This window comes from Colias croceus, chromosome 1 (genome assembly GCF_905220415.1).
Source record: "Colias croceus chromosome 1, ilColCroc2.1".
In the NCBI taxonomy this organism is placed as follows: domain Eukaryota; kingdom Metazoa; phylum Arthropoda; class Insecta; order Lepidoptera; family Pieridae; genus Colias; species Colias croceus.
Window position 1 is genome coordinate 6,405,635 of NC_059537.1, and position 20,361 is coordinate 6,425,995.

Consider the following 20,361-nt stretch of genomic DNA (forward strand, 5'->3'; position numbering starts at 1 on the left):
AGTGGTTCGGAGTGTATAATTAATTTAGTGTGATTGCAGATAGTGATATCTGGCTTTTTAATTCTTCTTACTTAAGAATAACTTGATTGTATGCCTATATTTAAATATTTTGTAAGAACTAGTGCACCAAAAACCTACCGGAAATTATATCCATAAAAAGTAACATTTAATTAAAATATGGATAAGCATAATTATTTATGATTGATTTCATGATAACGCTTTTAAATATTTCACAGCAATAACTAGATAAGCTTCATGATTTCTTCAGTATAATTGATGCTCTACATTTGCACAGAGTACCGTAACACTTGATGCAATTAATTTATTACGTTCCTTTCATTTTACACCAACCAAGAATTAGCAGAGCTGCGTGCAGATTTCGTATCGTGGGAATACCCAAACTTCGCGTAATGTAATCTATCTTCAATATCAAGAAGTATAGAAAATACATGTGGTGCATCTACATTGTATTAAACATATGATACAGACAGTAAATTAACAGAAGCGAGTGATGACACAGAAACGACATGCTATGTTATTTCGGAATGCATGGTTGGGCAATTGCACTGTGATTTGTGGCCACCGATATAACTATAACTCAGAACAAAAACAAACCGCAAATGTGGATCGTAATAAGAAATCGGTCAAGTGCGATTTAAACTCGTTCCAGGCTGACATAAATGTGTTCTCTGCGTCTCTGTTTAAACGATAATAATGATTTATGTGTTTAATTAAACAATGATTTATTCGTATCAAATGACTGCCGTAAGTGATTAAGGATAGATAAATAGAAAAGAAGCTTAGAATTCAATCGTCAAAGAGCTTTTAGTTTTGTTATATAAAAACAAGTGTATGAAACATTTTATTTTATATCGGCAAAAGCGTACGTACTCAAGCAATTTCGAAGTAAAACAAGATAAGGAACGCAGAAATATTTTTACCTTATTCCCACTGATGAAACACAGTAACAAAACGAATTCTGTATAAATACCAACTGTTTGCTTGAGATTTCCTAATCAAAGATCGAACCGGGCCTCAATAAATAAACGTATTTTATGAGATTTCTGTATTTTTCGATAAGTTACTCGTTATCATTGACGATTACCTCCGTGTAGAAATATTTAATACTTTAGCATAATCAAGGTTCGGTTTTGTATACTTTTACTTAACTGATATGAACCTTGTAATGAGGTCAATGTGGAATCGATATAGAAATCGCGACATCGTTGCTAACTTTAATCTACTTTCTCATTGATAGCACTCTTCTATATTGGTTTCTGGAACACAAATCTTATCAGTATGTCTGTGAACATATGATGATGAAATTGTTGTTATAGAACTGGGTGTAAATACCAAGGCAACTACGGAGTTTCCGTGAAATTTTTATTGACGTTTACTTAATGACTCATGAACTCTGTATTTATGGAATTCGATTAAATTTTGATATTTTATTAAACTTAAAGGATTAACCAAAATGTAGAGCTAGATTTTTTAAATAAATCATAAATTCTTCAAATATTCCAAATAACTGGATGAACGCACGTCTGACATATTCCACCCGGTTACAACTTACTCTTGATTGAAAAAAACATAAATACATATTCATGTAGACCTTCTGGGATCTGGTAATTCTTCAAGTTTTAATTCCCTCTTTACCGATGACAAACTTTTATCGCTTTTTAATGCAATAAAGTAATGAAGTGAGGTTTTGTAGTCGTTAAATGCATTTGAGGGAACACTAATTGATTTCGCTCTGGCCAAAAATTAATTCAGTGGATGATTTTCACAAACAAGACGGGGCGATACAATTTTATGTTCTATTGTATTAAATTTCCATGTTTTTATGCTTGGGGCTGGTAAATTGCGTATAATAATAAGTCAGAAAAACTGAATAGTCATTGCTGCTGTAGTCATCCAATTTATTTGCTCGTTGAAGGTTATGAGGGTTGTCTCTTTTTATTAAACGACTATCTAGTTATTTATAAATTGTATGCACTGCTTTATTAATGTAGCAAAACAAATGCTTCGTAGATAATGTTTTGCAGTGCATTGCAATTTAAATAATACCTAGGTACTTACTATTCTATATTTTGTATTTTATTTTAAATGATCTAACAAATAAATACAATTCATAAGTAGTATTATCATATTTTGTTTTCCGATTTAATCCAGCGCTTGATGGGACATATTTCAATGTTTATTACAATTACATAATAAGTTTTAGACGACCGTAGGTATATATTTCTTTAGTTTAATAGGCACCTAGGCAAATAAGTAGTAAAATTGGATTTATTCCAACTGTAAATTATAAAATTACCTATAGGTACGTCCATAAATGATGGTAGCCCATAAACATTAATTATAGGTAAATATAGTTTATCGAGTCATCCCGCTGCGAATATGCGTCCATAACTGTATCTAGAAGGAAGGGCAAGGTGTCCCTTTAATATTAACGGTTAATGTTCCTCTTAATGCCTGACAATTTCCGCCAGCGCAGCCCTGACGACTTCCTCCTGTACTAACCGCATTAGTGGGGCAAAAATATGTCGCTAAATCGTTGAAGAAGCAATATTTCGAGGATACAGAATATTATGTCAAAAAAATTTATTCCGTTCAACAAAGCATGAAAGCTGTCGCTGTTTTGTAAGTGAAATCATTGTGTGTGTCTATTGACTTTCAAGAATGGTTCTGCAATGAAATTTTGAAACGAAAAGCATTTTGGAATAGCGCTAGTAGGTTAAATAACTTACTCATACTTTTTTATTCTCCTAAAAAGGTTGAGAAAGAGAGTTCAAGTTGTAGGAAACATACCGTCAATTAAACTATACGATTATTCTGTTATTCGAATGTTGATACATTTTCCTTATTTTTCTGTTACTCTTGTAAATGTGTATTACTAGCTTACCGCCCGCGGCTTCGCTCGCTTTTTCTAAAACCTAATAAATTATATAATAAAACCTTCCTCTATCTATTAAAAAAAAAACCGCATCAAAATCCGTTGCGTAGTTTTAAAGATTTAAGCATACAAAGGGACATAGGGACAGAGAAAGCGACTTTGTTTTATACTATGTAGGTAGTGATGATGTTTGGGCATTTGATTACGAATTCTTATACAGTGATTAGTTAAACACATCAGTTACGTGTATTACTTGTATGATTAAATACGACTTACGCCGCAGTACAGCATTTTCTTTGTAATATAATAATTTTAATTTTTAGTTATGAAACTGAATTTTATATTACATAAAAGCGTTGCCTTTTAATCATCGTTACGTTAATAGCAAAAAAGAACTCGTTTTACTTTGTTACTGCTTAACGTAGATAGCTAAAATTACAAAGCTCTTAGTAATGTAAATGGAAAATTTCCATGCGAGTAGGTAAAAGCTCTGTTCAAGGAAATATGAGGTTAATTGCTACAATTTTGTTATTAAATTGTATTTAAAATGAACAGTAATGTCGCAACTATATATTATCCACATGACATATAAATATTGTCACAAAAAGTCATTCATTTATTATAATATGTAATCAAAGTAACTTTCCACTCGCGTTTGCGCTTTTATCGTGAAGTTATAACGAGATGGTCGTTACTCGTTCCCGATAAAAAGTTCAGCCCCTGTGTATTTTCCCCATTCAGGTTTAATTTTCATGGCGTTAATTCCCGTGCCCTTCATTAAGATTACATCGATTCAAGATGTGTAAGTACAAAAAATATTTGTCCTTATTTAAACAGGGATAGACTGAAAAACGGAATAAAATAAAATAACATTATTTTAAATAATGCAACAATACTACCTATCATTGTAACAACAACATGTCTATAATCAAAGTTTATTTCAGTTATAAAAAAGCCTCCTTCGATTGTACAGCAAAATGATTACGTTCATAGTACCATAGAAACTCTAACGCGACATAGTACTGACTCGTCTAAAGTGACGTATACGTAAGGGCACAATTGAGCAGTGTCATCTTTCTGGTAAGAGTTAGCGGAGCCCATCACCTCCATTAGCAAGCGGCCACGGTCGGCCATTGTCTGCCACAATGGGACGACAAATCGCCTCTTTGTTGTCACTTGCCTTACGAGTTACGACACACGTGATATGGGAGCTTATTATTAGAGCTTTGCGTTGTTATAACTTCTAAATTGTTAAACTGAAGATTTGACAGTCAGGAGGAAGAATTTTTTTGAATGTATACTTCATTGTAAAAATATGTGTTAAATAGTAAATAGTACATACTTATGTCACGTAAAACCATTTTATACCTAATACGTTTGTTTAAATTTTTTGTGTTATAAGTAAGTGTCTTTCATGTAAACTTATAAGAAATTATTTCTTCATTTTATTAATTTAGGGAGTATAACCCGCGTCTTTTGCCCTACCATAGGGAAATTCCCGTATTTAGATTTTGCTTATTTACTCTCATAATACTACTCGAAAAGACATTCCACAGTTTCTCCTAAATCAGTCGTAAATATATCGCACGCCACAAGAATAAGTCTGGAAAGGTATCGTCCATTGTGTGCAGGCTATATTGTATTATGAAAGCGCTCCCAACTTGCTTACGATAACACATTTCGGTGACAATGTGCCTTCACATTATCGTGGAAGTTGCAAACCTCTGTTTTTGTTGACTATGGTAATCAAGAGTTAGAAGCCATTATACAATTAATACTGATGTATTAAGATGGATTAGTGATAGTGATTAGCGAAATTGTGAACATAAATTTTAAAGCATATTATTATGATGAACACATCACACCCATTTTTGCACTACGTACTTACTACTATATCATACTTAAAATGAAAAATAATGCAATAAACATATTCTGCAATAAAGAACACCTACGCTTAAAAAATAAAACCGGCCAAGTGCGAGTCGGGCTCGCGCACAAAGGGTTCCGTAGCAGCAAATATAATAAATTACAGTTAAATCAACCTATCTCAAAAACTATAAGAGATACTTTGATCAAACCAAAAATCGTTGAAAGAGTTAATTAGCATGCATCACCTCTATTTTTTTTAGAATTTTATACCCCGTAGTTATAAAAATAGAGGGGGGGGGACATACTTTTTACGACTTTGAGAGCTGATATCTCAAAAACCGTTCACTTTAAGAAAAATGTTTTTAGAAAACTTTATATCATTTTAAAAGACCTTTCCATTGATACCCCACACGGGTATGTACATCGAAAAAAAAAATTTCATCCCTCAGTTACATGTATGGGGGGCCCCACCCCCAATTCTTTTTTTTACTATTTAGTGTCATATTTTTGTAGCGGTTCATACAACACATATTCCCATCAAATTTCATCACTGTAGTACTTATAGTTTCCGAGTAAATCGGCTGTGACAGACGGACAGACGGACAGACGGACAGACGGACATGACGAAACTATAAGGGTTCCGTTTTTGCCATTTTGGCTACGGAACCCTAAAAACCAGGACTAAAACATCGTTAGAGATCTTCTATTGCTAATATACTTTCCAAGCAAATTCAAATCTCCAAGAATGTTAAACACACTGTGGGCCAGTGACTGATTGCAGTATGGTAATGGCATATTAATATCCATCTTAATAAGGAAGAAAGCAATGTCACTACAAAAACAGTTACAGGGAATGTTATCTCAACAATTATGATGTAATCGTAACTTGACTAAAAAGTTGTTTAAGGCTCTAATAACAGCTATGATTATGGTTTTTCTGCGCGTGAGTCACCGTGATTGATATCCTGGAGGCACGCAGGAGACGCCATCAGTGGTTTGTTACGAGTCATTAGCTCAGCCAGCTAGATGCGTCTGCGTGGAACTATATTTTATAGATTTATATTGCTTATCAAATTAATGTGGCTCAAATTGCTCTCCTGGATAGCGTGTTGCAGTTTGTTGTTGTTCATTTGTAGCTTTGAATAAGAAAAGCGTCTACTCTACAAATAAAGAGCACGAATAAGTTCTATTATATTAAACGCATAGTGTAAACTACTTGAAATATATGACCTGACAAAAATTCTACGGAGGTTTATAGTCTATTTTCTAACAGGGGTTGCTTTTATACGGAGATGTTGATCCAATCACAACTCGAAATAACTTTATTGCATAACTTATCATATTAGGGACACAAGTCCTTTTAAGAACCCTTAATATTTCCTGCCGCAAAGCTCCCCCAAGTGTCATAAAGGGGTACTTAATAAAGTTCAGTGAAAGAGCGTGAAGACTCAAGTAAAAGCATTTTCTTGTAAATTATTTTGTGTTTCATTCATAACAAATTTATAATATTTTATGAATACCGGATTTATTCCACCAGAGAGTGGTTTATGCGGAATAAATATTCATACATTCAAAGAAACATTCAAGAATTTCAATTCTACGTAAAAAAAACTACTTTTATCTAAAATACGGCCACGTCTATGTTCGAAACGTTCTGCTAACGGCTGAATAGGCCAATAATTTACAAAGCTGGTCAAGAGCCTGTTGCCACGAGACGTCCCATTTGCCAGCGTATAAAGTTGAGTACAAGTACAACAGGAACACTTCACACATCACTCAGAACTACGTGACATCACGATTATACTACATAAATTACGCATATTACGCAACGAGTCATTAAAGCGTAGTGTCGTTGACATCGAGTATTCAGAGCTTATCATGTAAACAAGGTGTGTGATAAATCGTCGCTATCATACAGCACAGGGATCCTAGCCGTGCTGTAAGCGAGGAAGATAATTATAACACATGTGCCAAGCACACATTGCGTCAGGTACGCGTAGGTAGCAGAGATTTCATAATAATAACCTGCTAGAAATAATTAATGATTCCTTCGATTATTTATTGATTCAATTTAATTAAGCCGATAATTAAGAGCATTTATCCTTTCAATGAAATCAAATTATAGTTTCGATACTATTATTACTATTATATTATATTATATTACTTTCCAATACTGTAATTTGGATATTTTTGACAATATTATCCGCACTTAACTACAATAGAGGAAAGGTTTGTATTATTGTATGCATAAATAATATATTTTAATTTTCTCCAGTCAACGCGGCCGAAGTCAAAGTAATCAATAAGCTTCTTATTAATATTTTTCAAGGCTTTTGAAAAGTATTCAATTATTATTTATTCATTTTAATTCAAAATTTATGTCTCTTTTTTGTTAGTAGATAAAGTCCTTTTTAATCGTTTGATTCAACATCCGTAATCACCATAATGTAATCACACATCCAATAAAGTTAGGTACCTATCTACCTACGTAATAATGTACGTTATTAATTATTAAAGGTACCTACACAAAGCCAAGTTCAATTTATATTGCAATATAATAATATACCTTACTAAATTGCCCACCAATAATACGGTGATATTTTTATTTATTCCACAGATGTTGTACGACTCAATAAATGTAGATATACATATGAACAAGGCACGCGATTAAATAATGTCCGCTTCCGGCCCTTGAAATTTCGCTATCAATGACTCGCACCGCGCACGCGACTACAAAAAGTTTTTATCAAAATCTGCTAACGAGAGTGAAAGTTTCACATCGCAATCGGATTCAATCGAAGAAGCGAGAAATCAGGAAGTTATGTGAATCAGATGATATTTAGCGATTTATGATGCGGAACCTATTAACTAGTAAAGCATTAACTATATTATAATATAATATAGTTATTATGTGCTATTAATAATGATAATAATCGTCGCGTCGTTTTATAAGATTGAATAAATAATTGTTATCGTTTTCTAGCGTATCTGGTCACAGATATGTGATTTAAGAAAACACGTTGTTCAATTACCTACCTAATGTTTAGGTATACGTAGGTATGTTTATACTACTGTAAGATTTGCTATGCTATTTAAATTTATAGGTACCTTAATTTATGCTACTTTTACAAACTTCTTTTGCAAAGCTCAAAAGAATTTTTTCTTTTTTCATAGTATAAGTTTTAACTTTAAAAAAATAGATAGGTTATGTATGTAGGATAGGTATCAAAAATAATATTGAAGACCTTTTAAGATTAGATAATTAATACGGCGGATTTACTCGTGTTTACTCATGTAAAACCTTTAGGTAGGTACTACATATTATTCTACCTGTATGCAAGTACGTCAGTTTAGGTAAATATTATAATATAGGTATTAAAATGTTGTATATGTATTTTTTAAGATTCAGTGCCAAATATCATCCTAAAATTATTATCAACATTTTTTGCGTAAAAAGTTAACAAAAATGTATGAACCATCCATCCATCTTCACAAGTTCTTCAAAATATTAGGTAGACCTACCTAATATTTTGAAGATCTTGTGTACCTGTACATAATAATATGTAATACCTATTAGCACAGACTAATAATAATATACTACGTTACATACAACTATTAGCATTTCTGTATTTGTGAATACTGCTGCCATCTATGGGAATTCTACTGCATCATGCATGTCGTTTGTCTACTTACTTAGTACATACTACATACTTTGATAGTTCCACGCACAGTTCCACGGGTTCTAAAAAGTTTATTAGTTCACATATCTACATCTAGATGTCACTTTTTTCAAATTGCTACTGAAATCTTTTCTTATAATAAGTAATTTAAGACTGAAAATTCTGTTTGTTTAAACATTTTAATCTCAAGAACTGCTGGACTGATTTCAAAAGTTACAGATTATATTATAAGGTATAGATATATAATATGTACCTACCACGACACCACCGCACCACGGGCAAACCATGGGCGAAGCCGAGGCGGATTAAAAGAGATGAGAAAGACAATTAATGTACATAAAAATCAGGGATCACAATCAGGGTCACATTTTATCATTATGATTGCAATTTTGACATACCTAAAATAATATTATTGAAGAAAAAAATTAATAGACCTACGGTCTATACACTGAGGATACCTAAAAAGAATGACGTCATATCTTTATTTCTATTGAACTATATTTTGTGTTATTTATTACGTATTAAGAATTAAGAAATCTATGTTTAGAAGGGCATTATGTGAATTAGGTACTTGTTCGTGTTTTCATGAGAATTATAGCTTTTCTTCCAAACCGACAATATGCATTATGTATTATATTGATTCAGGTAATTTTATTGTTGTTGAAAATGTATAGTGATATGGGATAAAATAAAACAATTCAATATATTTTATATAGTTTATGAACAATAATTTGCATTTAATTACAATAATATGTACAAAATAAGTGGTATAAACAGTAATATTCAAATCTATAATCTATAAAAAGAGTGTAAACATGCGCTACTCCAAATAATTGTATAGTCAAATATAGTTTATCGAAGTTATATGAATAAATATGTCGCAAAATGATTAATCATGCAATTAAATAATTTATATACAAATATTCTGGCTACCTATAGTTCAATTAGATGAAAAATCAATAAGGAGTTTACATCATAGTCTTATTACATAAATCAGATCATATTATTGCAAGATTTCAATAAATTTCGTTCTTTCTATGCTGTATTGGTATAATTTTGGAATCAAATCGCACTATAAATTCTTATTTTTCTTGCATGAGAATATAATTTTGAGTATTGCACACAAATCTTAATACAAATGTCAGAACAAGCTAAGTTACGTATATTTTATCTATAACGTAGGTACCGAATACAATTTCATACAATTAAATACATAATATACAAGTCTAACTTGTGCATTTGCTATATCATTAGGTATACATTAAGACTGTACTATTTCATGCTTCATTTTACCTAATTAAGAAATACAGTACGTTATATACAAAATAAAATACAGCGGTACACTAGCTAACAGTTTGTCAGATATATTTTGATAGTTTAGAAAAAATTACATAGACAATGTTAAAGTAGATTTAAACTAACAATATCTTTGGAATTATTCTTAATTAAATTGTTAATTTGTGTGAATTTGAAAGATAACTAACGATAGTATGTCAGGTACTGAAAAAACAATGTTTTGATTGCATGGTGCTTTCTAAGAAATGTTGTACGTAACAAGAAATCGGACCTATACATATTTTTAATTGATGGCACTTTAATCTTCATTATTTATTTCATTATGTCAGTCTAAATGTAACGATGACCTTTCTTCGGGAAAAGGGAACAGGAAAACCATTTTATCTATCTTTCTGGGCTGTGTTTGTCAAAATTCCCTTGCTGGTTACACGGAGGAAATAATAGCAACTCCATTTAATAAAGAAGTCAAGTCATGGTGCACTTGTGGAATTTGTTTTCCTTGTAATGCCGTTTTTCGGCACATTGTTTCTAATTGGTTCTCGAGGACTTCTCTTTTGTCGTTCAATCATCGTCATTGAGAAGATCTGTACAGGATTTTGCTTTAGCGGACCTGCAAAAGACGAAAATAACATTAACACACATGGCAATGTTTATCTATACTAATATAATAAAGCTGAAGAGTTTGTTTGTTTGAACACGCTAATCTCAGGAACTGCTGGTCCGATTTGAAAAGTTCTTCGGTGTTAGATAGCCCATTTATATAAGGCTATAGGCTATATAATATCATCCCGCTAAGACCAACAGGAGCGGAGCCACGCGGGTGAACCCGCGGAGACCAGCTAGTTATTTATATAAGGCAATTACTTTACAAGTTGTACGTTGTCTCTTACGTTCTTACTAGAAACTTTACATTCATATACTATATACTTTTATGTAGGTTTGAATAAAACTTGAAGAAATAATATGATAATACAAAATAACAATTAATTGCATTGATTAATTGACGCAATAACCAACAATGTATGTGAGGTTACAGAAACATTCGTACCTATCGTGTTATAGTACTTTGCCCTTATGAAATCATATCATTTGTATCGAGGCAGTTTTAACAATTTATTATGCCTAGAATAAAATTGTAATAACTGAGTAGAAACAAAAAAATAAGATGCATATGGAATGTCGAACGGCTCTCGTCACAATGCAATGGAAGCTAACAAAATCAAGTTGCATTAATGTATAATTATAACTAAATAATTTTTAGTGATTTCATGTTTTACGTTACTTTATCTATGAGTTTAACAAGTTTGTAATCAAAAATTAATATAATTTTAACTTGTATACATGTCTGCGCAGTTCCATTATTTACAAATTCTTTCATAGATGTTAAAATTTTATTTGAAAGTAATAACTTAACTCAATAGATAGCAAACGAAGTAATACACTTACTGATTTGTTTTCACTCTGCGGCATATTCTTAGCTCGATGGATCCGTTGCGAACTGCTTTAAAAAGGGCCAAAGCTTCAGTGTGAGCTAGCTCATGGCATGCTTGCCCATTCACAGCCAACACCTCATCACCTGGAAATAATATTATTTCTATTAATATCCACTTGTACATTACTAGATACTGTATAATTAATGATTTATAAGTATGTTTATAGTAATGGTGCAATTATTACGCATTCATGAATTGAAACTTTAACGATAGAGAATTAAAGTTTGTTTACACTCGTCATGTTTATATGATATTTTAGAATAATATTATGATTAAAATTCAACAAGGAATATTAATTTAGTTAATTGAAAGATTATGGTACCCGTATCTTTATCTAGAAACGACAATGCAACTTCCGATCCTTATCAAACGTTCAATGTTTTAAAACATTTATATGAAATTGTTGAACTATAATATAAAATAAACGAACCTGCTTTCAGTCTTCCATCGTCTATTGCTTGACCCTGGGGTAAAATACTTTTTATGAAGATGCCAAGAGGACCTCTTGGAGAGTCTCTACCACCTACAATTGTAAATCCTAAAGGTTTCTTGCCGTGTCCTTTTTCAAATGTAATCGTATGATAAGTATGTGTTGGTGCTCGCGGTCGACGGGGTAAAGTGCAAAAGTTTGCAGCATTAGGGGTTTGTATTTCATTGTCGTCCTCATTTTTCACTGGATTAGTTTCTGTCACTCCATCGGGTGTATCAACGTCCACTATATCACTAGCACAACTCAATGTCAATCCCTCCTTATTGGAACCACCGTAACTAACAACTTGCCGGCGCAGGAGTTTGTTATTCATGCTGCTGTAGTTCGCGTTCTGTCCTTTCAGGAAATGTGAATGCGTGACTGGCGCGCTTGCCGTTTCATTCGCCGCTGATAACGCGCTTCGATTATAAGCGGTTTCATCCTGGGACTGATGACGCAGTATTCTGACGTCATATTTATCGACGCCTCTTTCCTTCCCTAATATAACAGCATTCTCATAGTCGACTGAACTCTCGCGCATAAGGACGTTATTTCTATGTGGGGGTTCCCGTTGTCGCGCTTCTATCGATGTCTTTTCTCTTTGTCTACAGATGACAATGTCTATCTCAGATGCCCCCGACCGCAATGCATCTTTGGCTTCAGACATAGTTAGATCTCTCAGTCTTCTACCATTGACGTTGAGTAATTCATCGCCGATTCGTAACGAGCCTTCCCTGAAAACAAGAATTATTTAAAATAAGAAATATTTATCATGTGCAGATTAAAAACCTAGCTATACTTATATACTTCCAATTCTTTATTTATTATTGATCTTAGTGAACTTGTAAACAGGGACCATGTGTACGCCACTATGACTCATTCATTGGATGTTGTGTATAATGAAATAAACAGAAATAAACTCCACAATTAAAAATTTTATATGATACATGAAAAATACCGTGATTAAAGAAAACTGAATTGAAAACAAGGTTATTTGTTTTAATTATTATATTAATTATTAGGATTAACGCTGATCTTTACTATAATTAGTTATAATTTAATAAAAAAATAAAGATAGGTAACTTACTTTGCCGCTAAACCTCCCGGAACAACATGTGCTACTAAGTAGCCTACGTGCCCCTCATCCGACAGTTTTGTTTTCGCAATAAATATGCCTAATTCGTCTATCGGGCTATTTCTCATTATTTTCACAACTTTAAATTCCGCTTGTAATTTGTTAGAATTTTTTATTGGCTTACGACACGGGGGAATCGGCGGAATACCACAATCGCCTTGACTAGCATCCCTTTGCCGCATTTTTTGTTTCTCGGTTAACTGAAGATACTGAGGCTCGTCATTATCACAGTTCTTTGGCATTCGCCTTAATATTTCTTTACGATCTAATGATAATGCTCTTTGGGAATTCCTTGGTCTCGGCTTGGGAACTTCATTTCTTTCCCTACTCCTTCTATGGGAAACCCTAGCTTTCGCGTAACTTTGATCTCCCGATACACTTCTGCTATGAGATGGAATTTGGTTATTTGTTTGTGATGCGGAACTTTCACAGCGTGTTGATATTCTATCATTCTCGAATAATGAAGATGCTGCTGATTCATTTACTAATATACCAGAATCTGCATCTTCACAGTCGTGGATCAACACGTTTTCATCGTCACAAGAAATATTGAAGACGTCATCGTGGAACACAGAGTTCTGACCCTTTTGGAATTCATCTAAACCAGGTAACGCGCCATATGAAAAACTCCTGAGTTTGGCTTTAACACCACCTCGTTTTTTACGACTTTTACTATTTGCACAACTTGACTTTGATCTATTTTCATTTGCACTAGCTGCCCCTTCTTCATCTTCCCCATTCTGTCGATAAAGTTTTGATAGAAATTTATTTGTAGATGATTTCAGATACCTATCGGACATCGCTCGTAATTTGGCAGATAAACATGAATTCGGTCCAATTGTATCCTTATCATCTTTACTCTTAAATTTATCAGTCTTTCTTTCAGATTTTATGGCAATTGTTGATTCATTATCGTAAGGTTCATAGTCGTCATTAAAAATTTGATCACTAGATTTAGATAGTTTTGTTACTGTCTTTGGAATAACATGATAGCGGTCACATTCTGAACCTGAGCTATAGCATCTAGTTCCGCGGTTTGTAAACGATTTGCCTTCTCGCCAATTACATTCGATAGGGCTTTTGGCATAAAAAACCTCGTCGTCATAATTTTGCATTTTGACCCATGGATTGTGATTTTCAAATTCATTGTGAGTTTCAGGGTATGCCTCAGCAAAACGACAATGAGTTACATCGTCCACATGCCCAAAAGCACTACATTCACTACCAGATGTAGATGCGGCATCTTCGCCATGTCGAAAGGGTCCATTAGACTTAAAGCAGGACAGTTTCGTGTTCTTAACTTTATCCAATAATGGATTTCGTCTTTCTCTAAAAACCATGTACTCTTTTTCTAAAGAGCCTCCGCGGTTTTTGCGACTAGAATTGCAACTTTCTTGCAGTGAAGTGGGGCTGTTTTGCAACGAAATGCGTCGGGTAACTGGTGTTTCTCCGTTGCGGTGACATGGGTGCGGCGACTTTTCAACTATTATAACTTGATCGCTTAGATTGTAGAAGTTTGTCTCCACCGAACTGCTGCTACTTTTTCGATTGGAGTAGCGTACCGGGGATATATCTGTAAAATATTAAACATATTGTTAATTAAAAATTCAATAAGTAAAAAATAAAAATTTTGTTTCATTTCTTTATTTAATAAGGTTATCATAGTTTCAGACAATATAAAGATTCATTTGCATAAATCATACCTATTCTAGACCGCCGCGTGTTTCTAGGTTCCGTTTCAGGCGATACGGCAAGCAGCCGCGGCGGCTCACCCTTTCTGAACCACCGCATTTTGAAGATTATCGCTCCATTTTATAAAACTTCACTGGAAAAAAGAAAAAAAAATGTTTTTATTAACCTTTTCATATTAAAACATACTGTCTTATTTACTCAGACATAAAAGTCCTAACTTAAAATTTTTGTAACTACAACTGGATTATTGTTTCAGTAGGTGTAAAATATATAGCAGCTGTATATAAAACAAAATGTTGGCATTGTTAAATTACCAGTATGTGGGTTTCTAACGTTGAATTTCACAATACTTCGAAATATATTGCTAAGCGAAACTTGTACAGTTCAATGCTAAATCTTAAACTAAATGATTAAACTCATAAAGGCCTTAATAAAATATCGATTCCAATGTTATTATTCGCAAGAAGGAATGTCGTTTGCCTACAGATTGAAACAAAACACATAATTATGCATTTAATATACAACTTTTTCTGTCGTAAGAATTGAGAACCGTCGATATAATCACGTAACAACTCTTAACCTTGCTCGTGACAACAGATTATAATATTGTGTAATCGATTCAAATCATTTCTTAGCAATCTCTCTTTCTATTGCGATATCTTTATCGAGCATAAAACCCAAAACTGAGAAAACATTTTAGGCTGTTTCATAAACAGTTCCCTTTGGCTTGATTTCACTAACTGTGTGGGTTAACCAATGGGTGTCATGATATTCTGTATGACATACCTATATTTTGTAAATAGCTTACTATGTATATTATAATAAATATGTAGGTAAATATATATTTATCTGATCAGTCGAATATAATCTTATAAAATATTTATCCAAAATGTTAATTAAAAATAATAATGGTTTAAAAAAACTAAAAAACACGCTTTTTATAGAAAACCGAACTAAAAAATAGAAAATTTTATCAAATTAGTGTATTGTCATCGGTCCTCAATAAATCTACAAAGTTTAAACGAAATCTGGCCGTTTAAAGTGGGTCAAAATCGCGCCCAAAGAAGTCGGTTACAAACATACAAACATACAGGTGAAGCTAATATAAAACGTGTTATATGGGTATGTTTAGTTATACGCGTTAATATTCGTACATATATTATTTGTCAAATAAAAAACCAATATTCGAGTACAAACATCTTGACCGTTTAGTGAACCTTCCCTTTTTATAATTGACAAAAAATATGACCGGTCTCGTAAGTCGTACACCTCAGGTACAGAATCAACGACCTTTTGATCTAAAGCGTCCCTGGCTTGCGTCCTCAATATCATAATATAAATAATTTATGAATATTGCGATGCATGTCGTTAGCGCATATTCGACTTCGGGTTATCAAGTGTTATGTCGCAGAATATTATCAACAACTTTGATTATTTGCATAATTGAGTTCATTGTATCGTTCAAGTATCCTTTATGTATCGATTTTAGGATGTTGGCGTCAACGTTGTTCCATAGTAACGTTTTGATTTTCTTACACCTATACTGAATTTTTTCACAAGTATTATGCATACGATATTCAATTACGTTTATATTACTTTTAATAAAAAGGTAGCATTTCTTGGTATACATATATATAAATAGTGTTTACATTAGCAAATTTATTTTATAAACAGGATAGCGGACTGTCCTTTAAAAATAACTTTGACATTATCTTAATTGAAATTTGAATCCATTATAAGGTTGATAAGGAAAATGGTCGTCGTATTCAGGTAGTTTGTATGCGGATTACGGTATTTCCTTGTGTTTCTTACAGCGAGGAAGTGACAAACGGAAGAGCCTATGTGAATACTTACAAGCCAAATTGCGTAAATAGCATTACATGTACAGAGCCATTTGCAAATGGAATTTGAATTACAAAATGCACTTACAAGTCAAAGAGCACTTAGGAAATGTTTGTGGTGGCAAATCAAACACGCATTAAAGTTCATTTGCTTACATGTCTTTGAGAATATCCAATCAAATCAAACATGTCTATTTTCAACACGTATGGAATTAACGATTTGGTACAGGTATATTTGATACGGCCAGTTGAAATTGTAAGAAGTATTGTATTATGTACCTACCTAATAATAAAATTGAAAATATATTTTTATACCTTATTATGTATATTGTATGTATAAAAGCCCTTATCTTAAGCTTGTGTGACACATAACAGCATCAAGTAGGAACATCATGAATTCATGTTTTTAAAATAATGATAAGGCATGATAAGTAAAAAATACGTATGTTTTGTATGTTTTACATTTTGTAGCGGTAAGGTGATGAAATAATTATAAGCACGACACAGTTTCATTAATATTTTTCTATGTTTATTTTTAATTTTAATTTAAGTTATAAAAGTAAACCGAATTTGAGCCTCATTTTTAAAGCTACAGAAAAGCATGAATACTTGAATAGATAGCAGGACTAAGGGTTCCTTTTTCCCACTTAGGTAAGTGCTGAGTTCCAAAAAGGAATAATTCTAATAAAACTCTGAATGATTCTCATTAAAATTTACAAAAATATGCAAAACATTTAAATTCAGGTCACAGTTTAAAGTACTAAATGCTGTGGGTTAAAGTTCGTGTTATGTTTTGCTTTTAATGAAATGAAATCGTTCAATGTTTCTATCCGTTCGTGCAATTTTTCCAGATTGGATAATGTAAACGTTTTTGCATAGCTGTAGATAGATGTAGATAGCGTCTTCTTATCTTTATGTAATCAAATTGCTTTTATAAGAATAGGGTTAGTCATGCCAGTTCCAATATACTGACGACATACATAATCTATAAATGATAATAATTACATATTATATAGGTACCTAATTATAAAAAAACTAAATTATAATATTATATAATATATTTCTCAGTTTAGAATAACATCTTTCTATTCTCTGTCTGTTTTTTATTAGTTTGATTGAGCTAAGCTTCCTGCGGCTTAATTAAATGGGATTTTCACTTTAAGATATAGAACAAAATATTAGTTTTTTGTTCGTATTCCCACGGTATGAAGATTAACGCGAGAATAACCGCGTCAGCGCGTGAACTTCCATGCGAACGTCACGTCTAGTAAATAAATGATTTATGTAGGTACTTACTACGAATGCCTTACTTACCTACTAGATGTTCGAAAAAAAGGGAATGTGGTAACTCAATAGCAAATTTATATTTTCTCTATGGTTATTTAATAATATCAAATGCTTCAAACATAGTCACATAGTAGAGGGCGACAGTTGAGAGTATTTGGTCAAGTGCGTTGGAGAAAATAAAATGGCGACTATGATTTATATAACTTGGATAATCTGGTTTTGTCCTGGTACTGGATATCCTTCACCGATTAAAGGACATCCGCCTATTTTCTCGGACCTATCACCTAACGCATCCTAAGGCTTAATTCTGTATGTATTTAAATACACAACTGACGAAAAGTTTTAGGCCTTATGAAGCCTAACTATAATGTACATATAACATATTATTACATAGTTTTAATAAACCAATATCAATGATAAAGAAAATTTTAAGAGTAGATACTGATAACATCGATAAGAAGAAAAGATAAAGATAAATAAATGGCTGTAACTTCAATCAATTAATGTAACATTTAAGCTAATTAAGTTAAGATACGTTACCTTTAAATTCGCTTGACATTCTTTATTGCGTAGTAAGTGCTGAAAATACTCTTATTTTAATATATATCATGATTTATTATATAACATAGCAAAATGAGCAAACAAGGTTGTAAAATATACTCAATTTGGCTAGTTACCAATCGTTTAATCGTATATGTGCTCGCCAAGGATGTTATTCCTTGTATTGTGACATTATTTTTGTATACATGAATATATTTGCCATACGTTTTCCATGCGACGCGACGGTCGAAAATATTATGGATACAAGTCCATTTATATGATAGAGATTAAAATATAATCTTCTTTATGGGATATAATATGATAATATTATGGTAGGTATATAGAGAATTGGAAGTATATTTATAGATAGGTAGGTAACTAACAAAACATGGACTAACACCGGGTGTTAGTCAAGTTAAAAAAATAAAACTATTTCATACTACCTAGTTACCTACTGCCTACGAATGGCAAATTTTATAAGTTCAAGAAAAACGCACATAACATCCAGTTATTTATACACCTTATAAATTCTAAGCCGTGGCAGCACACTGGCAGACCCGCAGACCCAAACAAAATACAATTGAATCGTGCATACATTTTGTTTGCGATACTTTTTTGATACTTTTACATTTACTGCGAGTGAAACCTCTATATTTAGAGTATGCATCACGGGTAAATGTGATCAATATTGAAGTCACACAGTAAATACGTTTTTGAATACAAATGTGTTGTACGGATACAAAATCTTCATTTAGGTTAACTCTTTCCACTTTATTTGCGAACGAATATTTTAGAAAGGCTTGACACGAAACTCCCTTAAGCTAATCATGTAAAACCATTGATTGACTACCTACCTATATACTAAACTTAACACTATCATAAAGTCGAAACGCAGTATAATAATGTTATATGATATTTACCTAACGTAATATATTATCTAATACCAATTTATTGATTAAGGAGTCACTTACACTCGTTAAACTTGACAGGAGCTCTTCTAAACTAAAATTATTCTATTGCTAAATAGGAGATAGAGATTATAATATGATAATACCTATTTATTTCATCTAAGATAACGTGGCTTAAATTTTATTACAATTTGTAGATTAAAGTGCCGAATATATCTATAGTTTATTATCATAGTTTTATGATAGCTTATTAATATAAAAGAAGATAAATACTATAAAACAAAAACAACAATAAATACGTTGCTAGATTAGCATTAGATCTTTACTTATTCCTCCTGTATATAAAGAAATAATACCTGTATTTAACATCGGCGTAAACAACGCTGGCAGAATTCAGGTCGCTTAATCCGTTAACATCGGCTCGTCTTCATGGTTTAATGCATGGAATCGATGTATTGTGTGCTATGCTCATAGAATATGCAAAACTTTCGCCGGCACGTCGAACGAAAATTATAAATACCCTTTTCCTCTTCCTTTACATTTGTCGAGGCTTACGTATATAAACATTTTTCATTTCCGCATAGATACCTCGTTTTGCGTATCATCGTTCGTAATTCAATAAGCATGCAAATTGAGGAATTACCTCTTTTATTAAAAATCTAAAGCCGTGACTATAATCAAGAATCAAGATAATAACTTTATGGTGAGGCGCGGGCGATGTTAACGAACGTATTTTTTATGTGTTGTAGCCACAGGTTGTAGCACAGAACATATAAAACCTCTTTTATATTATGTTCTGTGTGTTGTAGGATATTTTGTTATTCAAATAAAAAGCAAACAGCAAATATAAATTAAGAAATTCCCGAACGGTATTCTTGTTTAGCGTTATTTTCATAGCAGGTTATGTAGGCTTAGAGCACGACTAATAATGGGTAACAGTTACACGGAATATAGGTCCGTTTCAACTGGTTATATTTTTCTTTGAAATCTTGATGGGATCGCTAGTAGATACGAAATTTAGATCACTCTGGTTGTAAATGAGATAACTTGAAGTAATTAGCGGTGTTTTTGCTCACTTAGATTACAATCGTGACAACTTGGAGGTCAAGGTGCGTCATTCTGGTGCTTGGCTAAGATTAGCAATGACGCATCCATGGGTTTAACTAATAAATCAAATAAAAAACGTATTGTTATAAAAAGATCATTTATGATACGTCGGACAGTGAAAAATGTTTGGAAGAATCTACAAGAAGAA

At 32.5% G+C, this 20,361-nt stretch overlaps 1 protein-coding gene across 2 annotated transcripts in view; it reads right to left on the reverse strand.

Moving 5' to 3' along the window:
• Positions 1 to 9,147: 9,147 nt before the first annotated feature.
• The window catches only part of LOC123696000, a 34,129-nt gene continuing 22,915 nt past the window's right edge, over positions 9,148 to 20,361 (reverse strand). For both annotated transcript variants that reach the window (XM_045641980.1, XM_045641988.1), the window contains exons 2-6: positions 14,542 to 14,663; positions 12,791 to 14,411; positions 11,665 to 12,437; positions 11,188 to 11,317; positions 9,148 to 10,351 (exon numbers count right to left, since the gene is read on the reverse strand). In XM_045641980.1, the coding sequence (XP_045497936.1) occupies positions 10,303 to 10,351; positions 11,188 to 11,317; positions 11,665 to 12,437; positions 12,791 to 14,411; positions 14,542 to 14,629 (2,661 nt within the window). In that variant the 5' untranslated portion in view covers positions 14,630 to 14,663 and the 3' untranslated portion in view covers positions 9,148 to 10,302. The remainder of the gene's footprint in view (positions 10,352 to 11,187; positions 11,318 to 11,664; positions 12,438 to 12,790; positions 14,412 to 14,541; positions 14,664 to 20,361) is intronic.